This window comes from Schistocerca gregaria, chromosome 7 (assembly GCF_023897955.1).
Source record: "Schistocerca gregaria isolate iqSchGreg1 chromosome 7, iqSchGreg1.2, whole genome shotgun sequence".
In the NCBI taxonomy this organism is placed as follows: domain Eukaryota; kingdom Metazoa; phylum Arthropoda; class Insecta; order Orthoptera; family Acrididae; genus Schistocerca; species Schistocerca gregaria.
The window spans coordinates 439,304,268-439,327,306 of record NC_064926.1 but is presented as its reverse complement, the minus strand read 5'-3'; the positions used below and the strand labels follow the sequence as shown (position 1 = coordinate 439,327,306).

The 23,039-nt window shown below is 38.8% G+C and overlaps 1 protein-coding gene across 1 annotated transcript in view; it reads right to left on the bottom strand.

Annotated features, from left to right (window-relative positions):
- Window positions 1–23,039, bottom strand: part of LOC126282419 (A disintegrin and metalloproteinase with thrombospondin motifs 12-like) — a 1,083,163-nt gene that overhangs the window by 46,295 nt on the left and 1,013,829 nt on the right. The window contains exon 18 of the mRNA XM_049982077.1: window positions 11,631–11,902. Within this exon, the coding sequence (XP_049838034.1) occupies window positions 11,631–11,902 (272 nt within the window). The remainder of the gene's footprint in view (window positions 1–11,630; window positions 11,903–23,039) is intronic.

The following is a 23,039-nucleotide window of genomic DNA, read 5'->3' as shown; positions in this document are numbered from 1 at the left end:
CTAAATTTTTGTCAGAATGCTGCCTTGCTTCACATGGAGGTGGTGAAGCTGTTTGTTTTCTGCAAAATTGTAATTATCTTTAACTTCTAGAATTATTTGTCAATTTTCGTCTTTTCTCATCGGAACACAAGCATGTAATGTACATTCTTTGTATGAGGTGTGATAAAAAAGTAATGGGAATTTTTTAATTTCACAGGTCTCATACATCCAATTTTCAATTTTTTTATCTTGTGGGTAAATATGTTCATGATGTATGTTTGCATTTTCCACTGTTTCCAATACTTAGTTTACTGTTGACAGTCAAAAATGTTACACATTTTCAGTGCTTGGCAAACTTTTACTTTCTAAAAAGATGGATCAAAGAATTTGCATTACACCACAGACATGTTAACTGTGGATTTTGGAAAATCTGTTGTGAGTAAGAGAAAAGTTTACAAGTGGTATAACTGTTTCAAAGGGGGTCAAGAAGAAGGTAAACCAGGTGATGAAAAGTGGGTAGATAGGTATGAAAATGAAAACAAAACCCAATTGTTCCAAAGGAAGCTACCTAAGGAGCTGAGATAAAAAAAAATTCGAAACGTTTGATCACACGTGAAGAATGTTCTCACTGTTTTCTGTGATTACAATGGGACAGTGCATCAAGAGTTCCTTCCTTCTGGTTGTATGGACAATAAGGAATACTACATGGAAGTTATGTGCCATTTGAATGAAGCAATCCAAGGACAATGACAAGAACTGTGGCAAGACCAGTCATGGAAAACACATCATAACAATGCTCCTGCTCACACCTCAACAATTATTCACAATTTTTTGGCAAACAACAAAACCATTATGTTGCCTCAGCCCCCATATTTGCCAGACATGGCCCCCTGCAACTTCTTTCTATTCCTAAAGCTGAAGCGAACCATGAAAAGACATGGTTTAGCCACCGTTCATGAGATAAAAATAGAATCGCTGAAGAAACTGAACATCATAATGTGAAGTGTGTTCCACAAGTGTTTCAAAGATTAGGAAAAAGTCCTGGTACAAATCTTTTATATCTGATGGGTAATACTCTGAAGGGGACAAAGCTAATGTTGATGAATAAATAAGGATTATTTAAGAAAAATAAAAATTCCTGTTTCTTTTTGATAATACCTCATATCTATCGAAAGAAGTGAGTGAAGAATTATTGCTACTACTGAAGCCAATAAGTGTGATAAAATAAATGGTGGAATTAATCTCATGAAATTCATCACTGGATTTAGCAAACCTTAATCAGCAAACTTTCACAGTACAATTTTTTTTAGCTCCTGGACCTTGTAATGCAACAGACTTCTGAAGAGTGCGATACCACCCTTATAGTTGCATCTGCCCTTGCAGGGTCTGTGCACCGATTTCATTTCTATGATTTTTTTATTTAATATTATTGTATGTAGTATTTAATTTTGCCCAAATCTTTTTTATTATATTATTCTATAATGTGAACTTTATTTATTTATTTCTGGACAATATGTTGGCACCAATGTGAGCCAAAGACATTCGTGTGTGAAAGGTAGAGAGTCGGACATTGTTAAGGTGACTGTTGGAGTGAGTTAGTTGGACTGTTGTGGGGAGAGCGTGGTTTTGTGAGGTGGACTGTTGAGTGGAGTACATAAGGAAGTCTGTCGTCTTATATAGAGAGTATCTATAAATAGTATGTGATATGAAGATGGAAATTATTGTGAAAAAGTTAAATTAATAAAAATGAAGAATCAATAGTAAAACAAAAAGCGAGTAGCAGTTTTCATTAACACACAAAGACCCAGACCTGATATTAACAATGTTAGATGGATGGAACGCACCATGGCGAGAATCAAGACAATGAGACCAAATTCAGCATCTTAAGGTAAGGTATTTTAATTAGTTTTAGTATTCTGTGATGTATCATTCTTTTGTCTAAATATTAAGCTTAACATCATCTGTTGTAGATACAGACCACCCAAGCTGGTGGGGTGTTGTCAATTGATCATCATAATCTCAGGATTTGAAATAGCATTTAAATGAATTGAAAGTTTGTCGCTTGATATTTGATTTTCACCCCGGACGAAAGAGGGTACATTACAATTGGGGGCTCTTGTCCGGGATCCATTGCATTATTGGACTGATACTCATTTTATGTTAACAGGTATGGACTAATAATGTATTAGAAAGAAGAGGAGAACGATCTAAATGAAAGGAAATATAATCTACTGACAAACGGAAGTAACAACCCAACAAGAATAAGAAAAGTAAATAATAACGGACGTGGGACCACGCGGAAAAACGAGATAAGTACACCTATTAAGTTATTTGTATTGTTGACATTTTGGGTGTTTTGTTGGAGCAAGAGTTTCTTAATTCGATTAAAAATGACCATGACAGATGAGTTGGAACAAAATCAGCAGGGGGATAAAAAGTCTATCAAAAGTGTTCAAGCAAGTGCTATTACAGAAATGGCAGGTAAAAAATCGGAAGGAAAGGTTGAAGAATTAGATATATTTGCTATGTTGCAATTACTGTTAACACAGAATGCTGAACAATTCGATACTTTGAACAAATGGTTTAGTTGTTTGAATAAGCAATGTTCTGAACAATTTAGTTTCTTGAATAATGTAATTACAGAAAACGCGAAAAGTATGAAAAAGAAAGTGTCTGATTTAGAAGAGAAGCTTTTAAAAGAAAATAGCCAATTGTCTAAGGAATTCTTTAATGAATGTTCAACTATCAGATCGGAAATGAAAGAGACGAAAACCAGTTTGGAGGAGCGAACAGACGAAATTGAAGATAGGGTAGACAATGTGGAAGATAAACTCCATAAAGTCGAATTAACAATCAAACGGGAAGTGGAAGAACCCGCGAAGTATTTTGAATCATTTTCGAGTGAGAGAAAAATTAAAGATAGGGAAATGATTACCAGAATTGACTTACATACGAAAAATGTCAATGACAAATTGTCATTGTTCGAAAACAAGGTAACAGAAAAAGTGAAAATTATTGAACATAATGTAGATTCTTGTAACAATGTAATTAAAGACAATGAGCATGCGGTAGTTCGACTACAGAAACAATTAAATGAAATTCGGGATAATTTAGCTATGAAATCGGTAGCGACTTCATTTAACGGATTTTGGCCAGGTACAAACGTGCATAATTATCCGGGAGACGGAAAATTACACGCAGTTGATTTCATTATGAACAGTTGTGACAATTTTTCGTTCGAAATGAGTGACACTGTAAAGATCAAATTTGTTAAAAAATTCTTAGATGGAGAAGCATTGTCGCGGGCTAATCTAACCGCCAGTTCTGATTTAACCTATAGTCAATTCGAAAAAAGTTTTTTGAACAAATTTTTCTCAGCGTCTGCTCAGGCCAAATCAAAAGCGATTTTCTTAATGGGGCGAATTATAAAGAATGTGATGGTACAATGAGGGAATTTTGCGAGAAACAGCTAAGAAAGTTGGCGCATTTAGACAGACCTTTTGATGGACTAACGCAAATAGACGCTCTAAAAAGGAAGTTACCAAATAGAGTTCAGTGGGACTTGGTATATGGGCCAGATGATTCAGTTGAACAATTTTTGAATTACGTGGAGAAATTGGATCATGCATTAGAAAGAAGCAAAAGATTTGATGGGCATCATTATGAACAAAATCATGGAAGGTGGAACCAAAATTCTAATAATGGGAATAATGGTAGGCGAAATAATCATAATGGGAATAATCAGCAGGATCGTCAAGGTAATTTTCAGGGAGATTTCAATAGAGGAGAGAATAGCAACTGGCGTCAACATGAGAATAAGGGAGGTAATTATTATGGTGGGAACAGAAATAGACAATCGGAAAATCCAGATAGAAGACAAGATGGGAATGGGCAAGGCCGGTTAAATTAAGAGCCATCCCAATGAGGGCCTGTCAGTTTGGGACGAACAGATATAATGCTAGAAATCAGGCTAAGTGGAATCAGAATAGGTATGGGCAAAATGATTACAGAAAAAGACATAGTAATAACATGACAAGAGCACCGGAAATTGATAAGAGACCATTTGATAAACAGTTTCGGCAGCAAGTCAGTGAGAAGGCTATGAACAAAGATAATTCTAGACACATTAGTAATGAAGATTCAGAGGTTAGTGGGGAGATAATGAATAATTTGTTTAGGCAGGAAGAAAGTGATGTGAGGGGGGATGTAGGTGGGTGCTCCTATGTTAATAATAGTTATGATACTTTCGGAATAAATGCATTAATGTATTCTGATGAAATTGCAGTAAATCGAGATCTGAGTGATGTAAAAACTTCTGTGGGCGAGAAGTCAATCAAGTACTGAATAATAAGGCTGTAGAATTAGAAGAAGTAGAGTGTGATGTTGATGTGAGAAGTCGTGCTGAAGTAGCTAAGGTTAGGGAAGTTGAGTCAAATGGTGAGATGTTAAATGATGCTGAGGAAGAGGCAGTTGATGATAGTGACGATATTGAATATAGAAGTGAGATAAGAGTATTTGTTGTGATTAAGAATGATGCAGATGTAGTTATGAAGGAGGAGGGTAATAGTGTTAGAGAAAATAATCATTCAGTAAAAGAGGATCAGGCTGCAGTCACATGGGTTAATACATCACCAGTAATCAAGGGGATAGACAGGGATGACATTAATATTGCGAATGAAGAGAAGGTAATTATTAACTTAGGAAACCAGGGCAAGAGTTCATTTGTAGATAGTGGGACAGCCTTAATGAGGCTAATAAACATAATATGTTTTGGATACAATTGTTATCCATCTGCGAGAAGGTATATCCTATTTGGTGGGAAAAAGCAAAAAAAGGTATAAAATGTAAAGACTTGCCTATGATTACTGATAATAATAATGTGTCTAATTATGTTTGTGTTGAGAATCCTAGTTGTCTTCTGCACAATGTGCAGACTGAAAATAGTTTAGCATATGTCAAACAAAATGAAGATCTGAATTTTAAAAGTGTAGAAGATGACTTGATGCATGAAGATGTTGGTGAGCAGGAGAGTGAAATTGTAGGAAGCCCATACATGCAAATTTGTATTAATGATTGGACAGGTTATTGTTTGATTGATACTGGAAGCCTGATATCAGGAATCAGTGAAAAATTGAGGGATATGATAAATAAAAACCATGAATTTGCAGAATTACCAGTAGTTGGGGTTAAAATTAGGGGAGCGACAGGAAGATTCAGTAAAACAGTAAAATGTCAAATTCTTTTGTCCTTCAAAGTTGGAGATGTGGTCTTTGATCAGGGTTGTCTTGTCATACAGAGAGCTTCATTGAGAAGAATAGTAATAGTCATAATCAGATCAGGGGGGTGGATTATTTAGATGATGGGAGATGCACTGATCCTTTTGAAAAACAGACTTCTATTGATGACAAAGATTATCAAAGCATAGTAGAAAATAAGATTGCTGAAACAGAGAGTTTAACTAGGGAACAACAATCTGATCTCATGGAACTTTTATGGGAATATTCTGATGTATTTAGTGACAGACCAGGCAGAGTGATAAGGGTAGGTTGGATGAGTGTCAGCATAGAGTGGATTAGGATTAGAGGATAAAGTACATGCAGGAACTGACAAACACAAAACTTTGTGTAGTATTTACATGTATTCACTTTATTACTATTTAATTTATATTTGTGAGAAAAGTATTTTCCCACTACATTTGACAGGGTTTACAGATTCCCATTGCAATGCCACCTCTGAATTTGTACATTTGAATTATTTTATACATATGTACAAGTGAAGCATGATACCACTGATGATGGCTGGGGTAACATGATCCCATTGCACTGCCATTTCTAAACTCTCTCTTTTTAGCTATTTTACATTACATTATGGAAAACTTATTGATATGAGGACGCTGAGATGCTTATTTAACTGAGATTGTTCAAATGATACTCTTTACATAAAAAAATACTTTATTTATTTATTTCTGGAGAATATGTTGGCACCAGTGTGAGCCAAAGAGATTTGTGTGTGAAAGGTAGAGAGTCGGACATTGTTAAGGTGACTGTTGCAGTGAGTTAGTTGGACTGTTGTGGGGAGAGCGTGGTTTTGTAAGGTGGACTGTTGATGGGAGTACGGAAGGAAGTCTGTCGTCTTATATAGAGAGTATCTATAAATAGTATGTGATATGAAGATGGAAATTATTGTGAAAAAGTTAAATTAATAAAAATGAAGAATCAATAGTAAAACAAAAAGCGAGTACCAGTTTTCATTAGCACACAAAAACCCAGACCTAATATTAACAATGTTAGATGGATGGAACGCACCATGGCGAGAATCAAGACAATGAGACCAAATTCAGCATCTAAAGGTAAGGTATTTTAATTAGTTTTAGTATTCTGTGATGTATCATTCTTTTGTCTAAATATTAAGCTTAACATCGTCTGTTGTAGATACAGACCACCCAAGCTGGTGGGGTGTCGTCAATTGATCATCATAATCTCAGGGTTTGAAATAGCATTTAAATGAATTGAAAGTTTGTCGCTTGATATTTGATTTTCACCCCGGACGAAAGAGGGTACATTATTCTTTTGTCTAAATATTAAGCTTAACATCGTCTGTTGTAGATACAGACCACCCAAGCTGGTGGGGTGTCGTCAATTGATCATCATAATCTCAGGGTTTGAAATAGCATTTAAATGAATTGAAAGTTTGTCGCTTGATATTTGATTTTCACCCCGGACGAAAGAGGGTACATTACAACCTGTTGAAATATTTATCTCTTAGGCATGGAAGGACATAGTTTTTACCACTTAACCTCAGCAAGTCAGAATTTGTAAAAGAAAGTTGTCTCAACATAAAAGTCTTTAGAGGCCAAAGCTATGATAATGTTAGTAACATGAGTGGAAAATGTAACAAAATTCATTTACATACACAGTCTGCAGACCACTGTGATATTCATGGCTGAGAGTAATTAGCTTGTTACCACATTTTAGTGTTTATTCCCATTCCAATAATCTATGGATCATGGGAAGAATGACTGCTTAAATGCCTCTGTACATGTTATAATTACCAGTAGTCTCCTTACAAAAGTCATACCTAGGGGGCTGAAGAACGTCTGTAGATTCTTCACTTAATAACCATTCTTGAAACTTTGTAAGAAGGTTTATGTGGAATAATTTGTGTCAATCTTCAAGAGTCTGCCAGTTCAGGTCCTTCAACATTTCAGTGACACCTTCCTCTGAAGGAAATAAACCTGTAACCATTTGTTCTGTTCTTCTTTGTATATGTTCAATATCATCTGTTAGTTCAGTTTCATATGCATCCCACACACTTTGACAATATTCTAAGATGGGATACACAAGTGATTTATAAGTCACCTGTCTTCCCTAATACTGAGCATATCTGATCGGCCCATGTCATATCCCCACAAATGTTACACACAGGTATTTGCATGACTTTACTGATTCTAATAGTGAATCATTTATATTATAGTCGTAGGATACTACCTGTTTTTGATTTTGAAGTGCATAATTTTACATTTATGTACATTTAAAGCAAGTTCCCAATCTTTAAACTACTTTGAAATCTTATCCAGACCATACTGATATTTGTGCAATTTTTTTTGGACAGTATTTCATTACAGATAGCTTCATCACCTGCAAATGTTTGAGACCACTATTAATATGAGAAAAGTGCACGCTGGTTTTTGCATGATAGATGTTTTCAGAATCTATGTTGATAGATATGGAGAGGTTCATTCTGTTCAAGTCACCTCATTATGTTTGAGGTCGGAATGCACTGGTCAGCCAGAAAACTATGACCTCCTACCTAATAGCTGGTATGTCCACCTTTGGCAAGGAAAACAGTGGCATCATGTATGCCACAGAAGCAATGAGGCCTTGGTAGGTTGCTGGAGGGAGTTGGCACCACATCTGCACACACAAGTCACCTAATTCCCTTAAATTCCGGAGAAGGGGTGATGAACTCTGAAACCATGTTCAATCATATCCTAAATGTGTTTGATCGGGTTCAGATCAGGTGAGTTGGGGGACCAGCACATCAAATGGAACTTGCCACTGTGTTTTTCAAGGTGCTCCATAACACTCCTGGCCTTGCGATATGGCACATTCTCTTGCTGAAAAATGACAGTGCTGTTAGCAAAGATGATTGTCATTAAGGGGTGTACGTGGTCTACAACCAGTGTACCATACTCCTTGGCCATCATGGTGCCTTGCGTGAGCTTCACTGGACCCATGTATGCCCACGTGAATGTTCCACAGGGCATAACTGAGCGTCCACCAGCTTGTCTGTACCCCACATTACAGGCGCCAAGGAGCTGTTCCCCTGGAAGACAACGGATCTGCGCCCTCCCACTGGGAAGAGGAAGAAAGCATATTATTCATCAGACCATGCAACACTCTGACACTGCACCGATGTCCAGTGCCAGTGGCCATGTGCCCATTTCAGTCATAGTTGCTGATGTCATGTTAACACGAGCACATGCATGGGTCAACGGCTGCAAAGGCCCAGTGTTAGGAGTGTTTGGTGCATTGTGTGTGGAGACACACTTGTACTCTGCTCAGCATTAAAGTTGATGTTAGTTCCACTATAGTGTGCCACCTGTACTGTTTTCCCAGTCTGCCCGGCATACAACTGACATCTGTAATGAGGCATAGCCACCCAAACCCACAACGTATGGACTTGGTTTCACCTTGGTTTCGCCACATGTTCAAGACACTCACCACAGCACTCTTCAAACACCCGAAAAGTTGTACTGAGCCAACAGGCCATCACAATTTGTCCACAGTCAAACTCAGATAGATCTCGTACCTTCTGAGTTTGACACACAGACAGCACACACACTGATACTACAAGCAATGTGCATTTGTCTGACTAGCAGTCATTCCTTGGCAGGTGATGCTGCTATCGTCTGAACAGGCTTGCATCGATAGTAGGTCAGTGGTCAAAATGTTCTGGTTGACCAGTGTTTGTTCTAGGGTCCTACAATATATGGACATTAGTAAGATCGGACAGTAGTTTTGTGGATCACTTTTGTTACCCTATTACTTCTGTTAGAAGAGTGTCACCCATGTTTTTTTTCCGATCAGTGGCCACTGATTTTTTCAGAGGATATAAAGTACATAATGTTTACAATGGGTGCTGCAAATTCAGCATAGAATCTGATAAGGATCTTATCGGGTCCTGGAGTCTTATTTAATTTTAATAATTTTAGCTGTTTCCCAATGCCACTGACACTAATATCTACATCTCTTAGTGTGATAAGTAAACTAGAGCAGTACATAAATATCTTATGTACTAAAGGAAAACTTCAAAAATGTGTTTTATATTTTTGTTATTGCCTTGATAACCCCCGTTTCAGTTCTTGTGTCATCCATGAGTGTCTAGACACTAGCTTCAGTGCCACTGACAGCATTTACATACAACCAGAATTTCTTCATGTTTTGTGTAATATCTTTTGATAAGATTCTACTGCAGCAGCCATTGATGGCTTCATACATTTTCCTCTTGACAACCAAATGATTTTCATTTGGAGTCTGTCTATCTATGGGTGTGTGCTTTGTTTTACACCTATTGCCATGTTCTTATGATGAAAAACATTCATCAGAATCAATTAATTCAGTGGTGGTGAATAAGCAGGTGTACTGAAGACATATTCTTATCCTCACCAGAAAATTTCATGTCAGACCTGGCACAAAAGAAATGAGACTTGCACTACAAATCTGTGTTCTTACCAAATATATTCAGTTACTCATGATCACATTAAAAATGGGACACAAATGAGTCTAGACATATCTACATTTGTTTTCACTTCTCAAAACATTTCTCTATGTTGTATTTTGTGAGTCTGCATAAGACCGCTGTTATTTTTGTTCCTGACAAACAGCAGAGCATAACTTTCAAAAACTATTCATTCACTGAAATTAAGCTGTTCAACTATGATGAAACTTCAAGAGTAAGGAAGCAGTCCAAGGTTGATTAGTTGGTTGGTTGGGTGATATGGGGGAGATGACCAAACAGCGAGGTCACTGGTCCAATCAGATTATGGAAGGCTGGGGAAGGCAGTCAGCCATGCCATTTCAGGCATTTGCCTGAAATTATTTAGAGAAATCAAAGAAAACCTAAAACAGGATGGTTGACCCAGGTTTGAACCATCGTCCTCCAGAATACAAGTAAGACGCAATGACAGATGGATCCTTAATAATGTAAGCAGTCTCCTTTCCTTTGTGACACTGTAGAAATATCAAAATCATTGTTGCTTTTGTCACAGTCATAATATGGATAAATAACATATGTACTTTTCTTTAATTTCTACCATACAGGGTAATAATAGTCTTACCAAATGCTTAACGTGTGCGAGCTGTTGCCAGCCTCACACTCTTGTGTAACTGCCATGTAAAATTAAATCAGCCTTAGAAAGCAAGCAATGAACAAACAGTTTTGCTGTTGTATTCTTCTAATCTTCAAATTAACTCATAATTAGATAGTTAAGATCATTACATATCTCCTCCCCCCTTTCCCACACACACCTCTCCTAAAAAAGAAAAATCTGTGTCTTCTCTGTTCTTTTGTCTGAAATGGGCTAAGTTAAGGTAGTGTCTTCCATATCAGATAGTTAACTAACTGCATAATAACTTCTCACAAGTGGTTATGTGATCACTAGTTCTGTGCATGTGGCTGTATACTTACAGAACATCTAAATTCTGGAACACTTCTAGTATGTCAGAGATGTCAGCATGAATACCATCCTGACACTGTCAAAATTATACAAACTGTGGCAGCACAGATCACAATTTCCAACCTCATCTCCAGATGCTTGAGTAAAGATCTCAGAAGTAAATTTCTTGACGTCAATGGAGAAATGTGCTGCACTGATAATAGGCCTGGCATGCACTACACTACTCAAGTAGCAGAATACGTGAGGCAAGTACATGGAAGTTTCTGGGGTTAGAGGAACCCATTTGTAGACTGCAAGATGAATTATGTAGATCACTGGAGCAACAAAGCATTCCAAGTGTTTGTAACAACACACAATTCTTTCTCATTTTCAAGAAGTGTCAATGGGCACATGCATATAACAAAATTCTAAGAGTCAAGCAACATATTTACTTCTTACCAAATATATGGCAACATATTACTTCCTACCAAATGTCTATCATAAAATGAAACAGAAAAATCAGAGCAGTTTGAACTCACACAGAGGCTTACCAACAGTATTACTTCCCCAACACCTTTTGTGAATGCAACAGTAAATGGGAGAAATGTTTCATAACATGAAATACCAAGAACCACAAGGTGGCATGCAGGTTATTGCTGAGAAGTAGAGTCCAGATGATAACCACAATGCCAATTTGTTCAGTTTGCTGGATGGCTTTATACAGCCCAATATCATCATTAAGTGAGTAACCACTGAAAATATGCCTACTTAACTTAGGTCTTTAGGACACGAGCAATAAAGGTGTGTAAAGAAATGATGTAAGTTGTAAATTTATCAAGTAATACACTTGTCAGTTTTAACTACAGATGTCTGTTACCACATTTCAATCTTCCCTTTATGTTAAGCAATCATTTACCTCAAACTTAAATGTGGAATTAATTTATACTTACAAAAGGTAACTTTTAAATAGCGCGAATGCAGGCATAATACCTACCTCGTTGGGCATAATTGATCATTGCAAGATCTTGTTAAATTTGCTGGTTTATGCTCCTGAATGCACATGGAGTCTTCAACTAGACCTTTAGATTTTTCACGACACTCTGGCACTGATGTTTGTGTTCCACCACCACAACTTTTTGTACATTCTGACCATTCTGAGTATGCCCAGACATATTCCTTCACCATCGCTAATTTGTCCAATGGCACTGTGTATTCATATCGCAGCCCGAAGGTACTAGTTGAACGGGGCCGGGGCCGGTGTAATACCTGAAAATGTCGAAAGCTCTTTCAAAAAATGCATTATACTTGGAAGAGTAATTTAACCCACAATACATTTTCTTGCCACCAGTTACACATATTAAGCAACTGGTATACTCAGTACCCAGTAACATCTACTACTACATTCAGAATGAATTTTATCTAACAATGGAGATATGGATATACAATTATTATTAAACTACACATGTTATGCTGTACATATATGAATATGCATCTTAAATTCCATTCCCTTACAGTTCGATAGTAATGAATGACATGGTTACTTATTCAGCAGGTCATGAATAAAAAATAGTGATTATTGCTAATCTGATGTTAAATTCTGTTCTTTTGTGGACTATACACTGAGTAGATCCTAAGAGACAAGTCAAAGTTGTCAGCCAGACAGACCATTACTTGATGTTAGATACCTGCCATTTGTGGGCAGTGCACCAACAGTTGGATTACCCACATACACCTCACAGACCACCATAAAGAGTGATGAGAAGTCTGCGACAGATTGAAGTTTTGAGTTTCTCTTTGAATGTGCTTGGGTAACACATTGCCTGAAAAATGCATATATTCACAATTGAGTCCTGGCTTACAACTGTCTTAACTTGTTTCATGCAGTCAGTACTGTTGCTTTGCTATTCTCAAAGCACATTTTCAGCTACCAGCAAGCCATGCCTGAATTGGTGTTAAAAAGACCCCAATTTTGTATATTTCGAAGAGATTCTGTAAAGCCTTCACAGCTACCACAGTGACCACAGATCCTGTTCAACCAAAAGAAAATTGTTTACAAAATATTACAGCTGTACCTATCAAAGAAGTGTTTTGTACAAGTTCTGTTTCATATAATTATGGGTCAAATAATACAATCTGTAAAGAAGACTGGCCACAAGTTAGACTGATTATTTTGTATTCACAGAGGATAATGATGATATGCTAGGAGAAAGAAAAGAAAGTAATCTTGATATTTGGCAAATAGCTCAATAAACTTCACTTAAGTCTTAGGAAATAGAAAATGGCAGCATTTTTTTAAAGTTTGTGTCACAAGCATCAGAACACAAATTAAAAGAAAAAGAAGGAATTATGAACAATGGGAATAGTATGGTTCTTCACTTAGGCTGATTATTAAAATGCAAATTACAAAACAGAGAAAATTAGAGAAATGCTGCAAAAATTGGGCAACATGAATTGCATTGGGACTTGCTGACACAAGGTCCTTGAGCCTGCACTGGATGGGTCAATCACCGAAGGAATACATGTGTTGTGTCATCTGGAGCTCATCATAATTTCACAGGTTAAACAATGCTTCAGTCTGATTTTAGAAAATTTACATTAGATCCCGAGTTCCTGTCTGTAATCTATAAGAGACTTCCAGACTTCCCAGTTTTGTGATAGTAAGGGGCTAGTTGTTCTGATAGTTCCCTCCAGATGTGATCTTCAGGCTGAGTTTAGTGTTCACAGTCGTCAGTGGCTCTGAAGAAGCCATTTCTTAATTTCAACATCTGGATAGCCAGTCAAATGTCAAATAGTGGGCGTTGTTCAGACAAGGCGAACTTCATTTTTTCTCTGTAGACAGTTGTCTCCTATTGAATTGTCAAAGGAGCAGTTGCAGTTGGAGATTCTTTCTCATTGATTGTTTGTATTTTGAGACTCTCCCTTCTCTCATGACTGTAGTTTTCTTAAGTTCAGTGAATTCAGACATGGAAGAAAGTCTCTAGAGGATGAACCTCTAGAGAAGAAAATTGAATTAATATTCAGCAAATGATTGAAGAAGATACCTGTTTCAGCACATTCAGTATATTCTGCCACTTTTGTGTTATTGACAGTGTAAGATTTCGCAGATGAAAATGTCAAAATGTTGACTTATATTCCCAATTTTCATTCATCAGTATCTTTAGAAATCATATTCTGGGTTAATTTGTCAGTGAACAAGATTGTGGTAAATCTTTCACCATCTGCCTCAATCGAGATCAGTACGCTACACTTGTTGCATGAGCAACTTGTCGCACCAGCACATGACAGACATTACTTCATGTAATGAGCTAAGGCTCACTAGCCACGAATGTGATGCCTGAAATCAGACTCCACCAATGGCCTCCAATGAGAGTTTACAACAGCAACTGCACACACCAACTTAAAACTAGCACTGCCAACACCAGTCATGTCTACACTTCTCTATATCTAGGCTAAGATGAGTCTCTTTCTCAATCTACACCATGCTCTCAACGTTAACTATTGTGGAGCCCTCGAAATTTGGACTTTTTTATGCTAACAATTTTGTATTGCCTCTGGGCAATTTCATGCTATTGTTTGAGGGCTATCCAGAAAGTAACAGATGCTTTGAAATAAAAAAAAAATAACAAAATTCATAATATACATTTTAGAGATACCTTGGCTATTTTTTTTACATAATCATCATTAAAACTGAGGTACTTATCCCATGGAGGCACAAGTTTTTCAATGCAGTCTCTGTAGAAATCTGTCGCCTGTGATTGCAACCAGTAGATTATACCAGTGTGAAATTCTATGTCAGTACCAAAATGTTTTGTAGTGAGCCATGTATTCATTGTTGGGAAGAGGTGGTAATTGCTTGGTGTCACATCCATGCTGCATGGTGGATAATCAAACACCTACCATCCAAAGCATAGTTACAGCTCTCAGGTATGATTGGTTATGTCTGGACACGTGTTCTCATGATAAAACAAAACTTTCTGGATGTGTTTTATCATGAAGAAAACAAAACTTTTGCGCTAAGTTTTCCCCAGTGCTTGTTTTGTATCGCCCACCTTAACTTTGTCAATGTTTGACAATATCTCTCCGAGTTAACTGTCGGGCCACAGTCAATGAAATCAACAAGAATCACTCCCTTAGAATCCCAGAAAACAGTAGCAATGATTTTTCTTACTGATAGTGTTTGCATAACACTTCAAAAATGGTTCAAATGGCTCTGCGCACTATGCGACTTAACTTCTGACGTCATCAGTTGCCTAGAACTTAGAACTAATTAAACCTAACTAACCTAAGGACATCACACACATCCATGCCCGAGGCAGGATTCGAATCTGCGACCGTAGTGGTCGCTCAGTTCCAGACTGTAATGCCTAGAACCGCACGGCCACTCTGGCCAGCAACTCATAACACTTCCTTGGTTTCTTGGGAGAATTTGTGTGCCCCATTCCATTAACTGCCTTTTTATTTCACAACAGACATGCTTCACACAAGTCTCATTTCCCATTATGAAACAATCGATAACTTTGTTACCATTTTTCTCATGATCTTTGATGAAGGCCAGTGCTACAACCAGTCTCTGTTTTTTGTGGTCTTCTCTTAAGATTTTGGGAATCCACTTAGCACAAAATGTATGGGAACCAAACCAAGCTTCTCCACCACCATTTCATGCACCAAACTCCTGAAATTGTGGGGAAAATGATGCTAAAATTCCACAATCATGAAACACAGATTTTCATGAATTTTGTTATTGATTTTCATTACCAGCTCATCAGTCAAAAGTCTAGGCCTACCATTGTGATCCTCATAGTGAACAGTGGCATGATCATTTTTAAAATCAATGCACCACTGCTTCACTCAGTTTTCTCTCATTACTCTTTTTCTGGATACATTGGAATGGTTGCAATAAATTTGAACTGTTTTGCAGTTTGAAAGTAAACAGACCACAGAAGGAGTTATATTTTCTATTTCTATACACATTTTAACACATCACAGAAAGTAAAGCAGCAGAAATACAGAGGACACACTACCACCATTGGATGTGTAGTGAGTGTAGGAACATTACACCATCAAGATGGCAGCTGTAACCACACCCAGCATCACAATACACCAAAATGATTGTTATTTTCTGGATAGCCCTTGTACATTGTGCTATCGTGTGTTGCATCAAATAACAAATTCAAAAACCAATGTTCTTTTGTGTGAGCCACAACACAATTGGTGACTGTGGACTGAATTGTGTTCCATCAACCAGACTGTGTCAACTTGAGTACGAATTTCAGCATTTGGCTGACACTTTAAGATGGGGACCTTAGCAGTGAACCACAGACTTTGTGTGTTGAACAGCCACCATCAGTATTTCCTTATTTCCAGTCACCATGGCCCAACCACCTCTTGTTGCTGTTATGAAACAGCTGATAGCTCAGCAAGTGGAAAGCCAAAAGGGTATCACAAACCTTCTGAACAGAGTACTGCAGTAGCCGACAGTAAATACTTCACCATTTCTACCATATGAAGAGAAGTGAGCAGACTGGGAGCCATATGAAAAATGGCTGTGACAGCACTTAACAGCATTTAAAGTAAAGGACATGACACTACTAAATGCTGTCATGTGGTTTCTGCTGACCTCAAGTTTTTCCAACGTTGCTAGTAACTGCATCAATCCTTTCAAGCTTGGGCGGCAGAACTCCAGGGCCTAAGATGCCGATGCAAGTTTTTTATGCTTACCACCAAAGCATTTTATGCAGAGGGCATGATCAGAGACACGACCATCCATGCTGCTCCCAATGAAGAGTTTCAATTACAGGCTTTACACTTCGTGACCTTTCATTAGATGATGTGTTGCATTTAGCACAGTCCTATGAAGTCACACTAGTGGTGGCCTGCCACTTAGATTCCTGGGTGGACATTGCTGCAGTAAACAGTAAACCTGGATATGTGGCAGACTCAGCAGCCTGCTGTGATGTTGTGACAGTACACAAACAACAGTGCATGCATCCTGCTACACGTACACAGTGGGTCTCGCTCTGCCCCAGGTTGTGACAGCTTTACCCATCCTGCCTGAATTGTTTTCAGAAGCATGCTACAGCTACCCATTCTGGTAGGTGGATTGCACTAAATGAGCATGACATGGTCACCTCAAACTTGTTTGTCAAGTGGCTGTTCACATCTCATGACCACAAGATCAAATGGACATTAAACTGTAACTCAAAAGGTGTGGTCTCTTAGATCATATGAAAATTTTCAAACTCACCCTCCAAGGCCAGTTCTAGTGGAATGCTTCTACACGCACCTTAACTTCCTTATCTTGCCAAGCCTATAACGTTTTGTTCAAATGGCTCTGAACACTATGGGACTTAACATCTGAGGTCATCAATCCCCTAGACTTAGAACTACTTAAACCTAAGTAATCTAAGGACACCACACGCATCCATGCCGAAGATAGGATTCGAACCTGTAACCATAGCAACAGAGCGGTTCTGGACTGAAGTGCCTAAAACCGCTCAGCCACAGTGGCCAGCAATGTTTTGTTGTTGGTTGCATTAACCCCTTCTTTTCTGTTGTTGTTTACATGAGTTACTGACACAAGTTGTGATCTCCTGGACTGCACCTCATGAATTACATGCTTGTTTACTTCAGTATAGTGCTAAATGTGTTCACAGGAACATGGCAGTTTAACAATCCTAAGCTTGATGAAATTGTTAATCAGTGGATGGATGAAGATGACAGTGATATAGCTCAAGAAATAGACAAAAAAGATGATTTTACAATAGCCAGTAATCACAGTCTTCCTAGCAAACAGGTAGGTAATTTAGAGGAAGAACTTCAGAACAATGGTGGCGGGATGTTTCTGTTTCTCCATTAAAAAACTGCAATAGTCAATATCAAATGTGTTCTAAGTGACCATAAAGAAAAATGTAGACTATGGCACTGAATGTCATCTATGCAGACATTCTTTTTGTACCTATTGAGTGCAATTTTTATGAATGTCATCTACGCAGACATTCTTTTTGTACCTATTGAGTGCAATTTTTATGTGTAAGTTTAAACACTGGAATTTAGTTTTATGTGAACATTTACTAGCTACAGAGACATTACCATGTTTCGGAATGTGAAATTCAGTTCTCTTACAATTTGTTTATGTGCATCTTCTAAAAAATATGCAAGTTATGTCATTTTGTTTGATAAAATGTAAAATATTGAAGGTATTATTTATTGCAATAAAATCAAGTAGTATTTAAACAACACTTAATTAATTTAACTGGTAAACTACTCATTTCACTGTGGGCAGTTGGCTGGAATACTTTCAAGGTGGTATGGGTTCCACCATAAGTTTCCTCAATTTTCAAACATATTTACAATTAGGGGTGCCCGCACTAACTCTACCAGTTATTGCAAGTAATCCATTCCACTGTAAGATCAATTTACCATAAAAACTATTACAAAATGTGACCAGGGACATAACTTTCTTAATCATCAACATTACTGATACTTAGAATGTCTTCACCATGGACACATTTATGTGTTTTGGATTTTTCATCAGTTAGCCAGTTTGGTCTCTCTGAGTATTCCTTATCAACTATTGGACATGCTCTGCACCGAATTCTCTGGTCATTATTTCTTCTAGGTGGGAAAAGCAAAGAATTTCAAGCCTCATATTTCATTGAAACCTATGGCATGGCCTCAATTTTTTTGTCCTCAAACAGTTCCACTGGAACTCCATGGCCAAGTCAAGGTTGAATTAGGCAGGTTGCAGGAATTGAATGTGACACAACTTTTATCATAGAGTCAGTGGGCTACTCCCCTGGTTATCATTAGGAAACCATCCAGAAAACTCAGACTCTGCAAGGACTTCATGGTCATGGTGAATGCTCATGCTGACTTGGACATGTACCCCATTTCAAAGCCTGAGGAATTATAGGCAAAGCTAGCAAATGGAGACTTCACAAAAACTGACCTCACTGAAGCATACTTACAGCCCCCATTAGACCTATTTTTTAAAAAAAAATGGCTCTGAGCACTATGGGACTCAACTGCTGTGGTCATTAGTCCCCTAGAACTTAGAACTACTTAAACCTAACTAACCTAAGGACATCACACACATCCATGCCTAAGGCAGGATTCGAACCTGCGACCGTAGCAGTCGCACGGTTCCGGACTACGCGCCTAGAACCGTGAGACCACCGCGGCCGGCACCTATTTTCACATAAGATATTAATGATTAACATACAGCCACACATTTTACACAAATATAAACAGTTGGCTTCTGGGGCTCCCTTGTCATGGCAGTTTTCCAGAGGATACTCGAACAGCTACTTTGTATGAGCGCATTATCTATTTGGATGATATAATCATCGTCAGATGTTTAAAGAGCAACATTTAGTGAACCTGAAGCCGCCCTTTTTTTGTTTTGCAGGACGCAGGATTAAAGTGGAATCTCTGCAAACATGAGTTTTTCAGCCTTCAGTCAAGTATCTAGGCCATGCACTTTCTCATTAAGGTATCTTACCAATGCAGGACCATGTCAAAGCAATTATATCCATGCCTCAGACAGTGAACCTAAAGAAGTTCCAAACATTTCTGATGAAAATTCCATACTATGGAAAATTCATTCCAACGGCATCTCGGATAGCTCATCTGTTACACACTTGTGTAGGAAAGGAGTGGTTTTCACATTGTCATCTGCATGTGAAAAGGCATTCACAGAGTTCCAACAAGGTCTACTCTCAGCACCTCCCCTAATGCCTTTCCAACCTGGGAAGCAGGTAGTGATTGCAACAGAAATGTCAGACCACAGGATGGGGGCTGTCCATGCTCACCAAGAGACTGATGGTTGAGAACACACCACTGTATACACTTCAAAAACCCTCACATCTGTACAAATGAAAGACTCCCAAATTGAGGAAGAAGCACTGCAAATATATTCACTTTGAAGAAATTTTATCTCTTTCTTTTTGGCATCAAGTTCCACCTTGTAAGAGACCATGAGCCATTGATCTCACTATTCAAACCAACAGCTCATGTCTCAGATTGTACTAGTCACTGGTTCCAGTGTTGGGCATTGTTCCTCTCAAGATATACCTATGAAATCCATTTCAGAAGCACTTCCCAGCATTCAAATGCAGATGTTCTTTCTCATCTACTGCTGGGGCTGGACTACAAGTTCAGTCAAGAGGAAATTCTTTGTTTCTTCCTGGATGATGAGACTCAACTAACTGTGGACAACTTTCCAATTAGGCAAACCCACATTGCTGCTGCCAGAGGTGGACACCATTCTTACACAAGTTCACAACTTTATCATGAGGGGGTGACTGGAGCAATTGTCTGGGCAATGGTTTATTCCTCTTATGCACCACTATGGCTTGTGACACCATTTACTTCTAGTCAACAGTGTTATCCTATCACACACAGATAACACTGCACTGTGTCTAGTGATTCCACCAGTCTTACAACAACAGATCTTACAACTGTGCCTGAGGGCATTGGGGCACTCCCAGGACAAAGATGTTCACTCAGTGTCCTGCTTACTGACCAGGCATTGACTAGGAAATAGACAGCCTAGTCCATTAGCAACGTATGTGTGGAACAGGCAGTCACATGTCAGTTTTTTTCACCTAGGCCAGCACCCTCCAAACCTTGGGAATAAGTGCACCTAAATCTTGCACGCCCATTCCTATAGCTTTTTTCAGGTTAACTTCAATACAACTATGGCAAAATACATGGTGATGGCACTGTTGAAGATTTTCACTACTGAAGGCCTGACGTAGACATCAGTGACTGTAAAAGGTCCATAATTTTGGCTGAAGGACTCTGAGAATTTCTACACTAAAATGGAGTGTAGCACATCTATTAGCCTCCTTTCTAACCCAATTAGGATGGAGAGGTAGAGATGTTCATTCAGATATTCAAATAACAGATGAAGAAGTGCGTCGAAGATGCTTCAACAGAAGATACCATAACATTTTACTTTAAGTTCATACAGGTTGACAAAAGCCCATCAGTGCTCTCACAAGGATGTCAGCCCCATTCTCTCCCACATGTACTACTGCCAGCACACAGCCCCCAGTTCCTCCCTGCTCTCTGAGATTCAGGCTGGCATGTGGGTTTGGGTCCAGGGGTTTGGTCGAAAAGATTGGTGGTTTCCAGTCACCATTCATCTGCAATGGGGCATTGAGTTTTGACACTTGATAGCAAAGACTGGACCATCACCCAGCACCAGAACCAGTTCCAACTGTTCAAATGCACCTGCAGTCTTCTTTTTCTCTTTAATCCTACCACCTCACTGTTGGCTTCCCCACTGATGGACAGATCAATGCTCCGGGTTGAGTTACCACAGGATGTACCCTGAGGGTGCACCAGAGGAGTGGCTGCCATCCAAGATTGACATCATGACACTGCCTCCAGTGCTCACAGCCTAACCTGCATTTCCCCCTTGCCCAACTGATGAAACCACAGATGGTTGGGTCACTCTTAGCCTTACATTCAAATGCCAGCACACTAGGAGCTCCTGTAACCAGAGCAACCAGGAGACAATTGCAGAAGAGATGGAGGTCACCCACCTCATTCTCCATGTAGCACTGGACCGGTCTTTGCCTCGCTCCATAATAGTAGTCTTCACTGGTTGCATAAGCAACTTATCGTGCCGACACACCACAGATGTTACCCATGTACAGAGCTTTTGCTTGCTAGCTAGGAATGTAGGGTTGACACCAGAGGCTAAACCATCAACATCCAGAGTGAGTCTGCAGCACCAGATGTGCGTGCTGACTCAAAATTAACATTGCCAATGCCAGTGATGTCTATGCTTGTCTATTATCCAGGACAATGTGGGCTCCCACTCAGTTTACACAGTGTTGACAACTGTTAACTATTGTGAAGCTTTCAAGATTTGGATATTGTTATGCTACTGACTTTGCACCACCTCTGGCCAGTTTCATTTTATTGTATGTTGTGCTGCTGTATGTTGTACCAAATAAAATGATTCAAAAATCAATATTTGTTTGTGTCTGTCTGGGACAGACTACCTTCTCTACCCAGCGGTTCCTACCCCTGTAACTGACCCCACTGCAAAACCTGCCCCATGCATCCCCCCACAACCACCTACTCCAGCCCCACTACTGGTAAAACATACACAATTCAAGGCAGAGCCACGTGTGAAACTAAACATGTCATTTATCAGCTGACATGCCTGCACTGCACAGCCTTTTACATTGGTATGACAACAACTAAACTGGCTGAGCGCATGAACGGACACAGACGAACTGTCCGCCTAGGAGATGTCCAATACCCAATAGCGGAGCATGCCCTCCAGCATAATTCTAGGGACCTAGGAACCTGCTACACCGTATGTGCCATTTGGCTTCTCCAACCCAACACCAGTCCCTCTGAACTGCGGAGATGGGAACTTGCACTCCAGCATATCCTTTCATCCCACCATCCCCCTGGACTGAACCTACGTTAAACAACCTTTTACTTTTCGGTCTTCTCCTCTTTCCCTTTCCTCTTTAGCCATTCATGCATCTTTTCATCCTACATCTTTATACTATACACCTCTTTACTTCTGTATGCATCCTCTTTGGTTTGAAGCTGGCACAGTACCTACAGTAGAATATCTTTGGCTTCCCTCTGACAACCGTGACTCCTCCTTGCTACCCTCCCTGTTTTCCTTTCCCTGTTGCTTCATAACCTGGGTTGTGAGTAACTTCCCTTTCTTTCCCCTCTCTCCTCCCTGATGAAGGAACATTTATTCCAAAAGCTAGGAACTTAAATTTTCGGTTGTTTTTTGTGTTTCTATCGGCTGTACTGAGCTGAGGTAAGTACTGCGCAGCCCCTCTATCTCTTTGTTAAAAACAAAGGAAAGCCACTCATGATATCATGAGACAAACAAAATCTAAACATCTTAGAAATGACAGAAGAAGATTTCAAGGCCAATCAAATAGAAGATCATTACAACATTTCAAGACATATGTTAAAAAATAGGAACCTCAACATTAATGCTGAGAAATAAATCAGGAAAGTTTACACACAGTAACCAATAAGCTTTAGAGATTCTCACAGACACATTACACAAACTTCTAAACAGTGATGAGCCACTAGAAACATTTCAGGTAAATATGGAAATCATTCATTTTAACCACCCCTGATCTAACTAACCTACAACCATCAATGTGGTAGAACTCACAATCAGAGAACTAAAAGATTACAAAGCATCTACCAAAGATCTAATCTGTGCAGGAACCTGATGCACTCTGGAAGCACAACTTGGGAGGATACCAAGGAGGATTTCGCCCACAGAAGTTGCTCAGACCAAATTCTTTGTTTGAAATTAATAACGGAATACAAGTACAGAAACAAACAACTCATTATTTGATTTATAGATTTCAAAAAGCATATGATAGTATCCATAGACTCC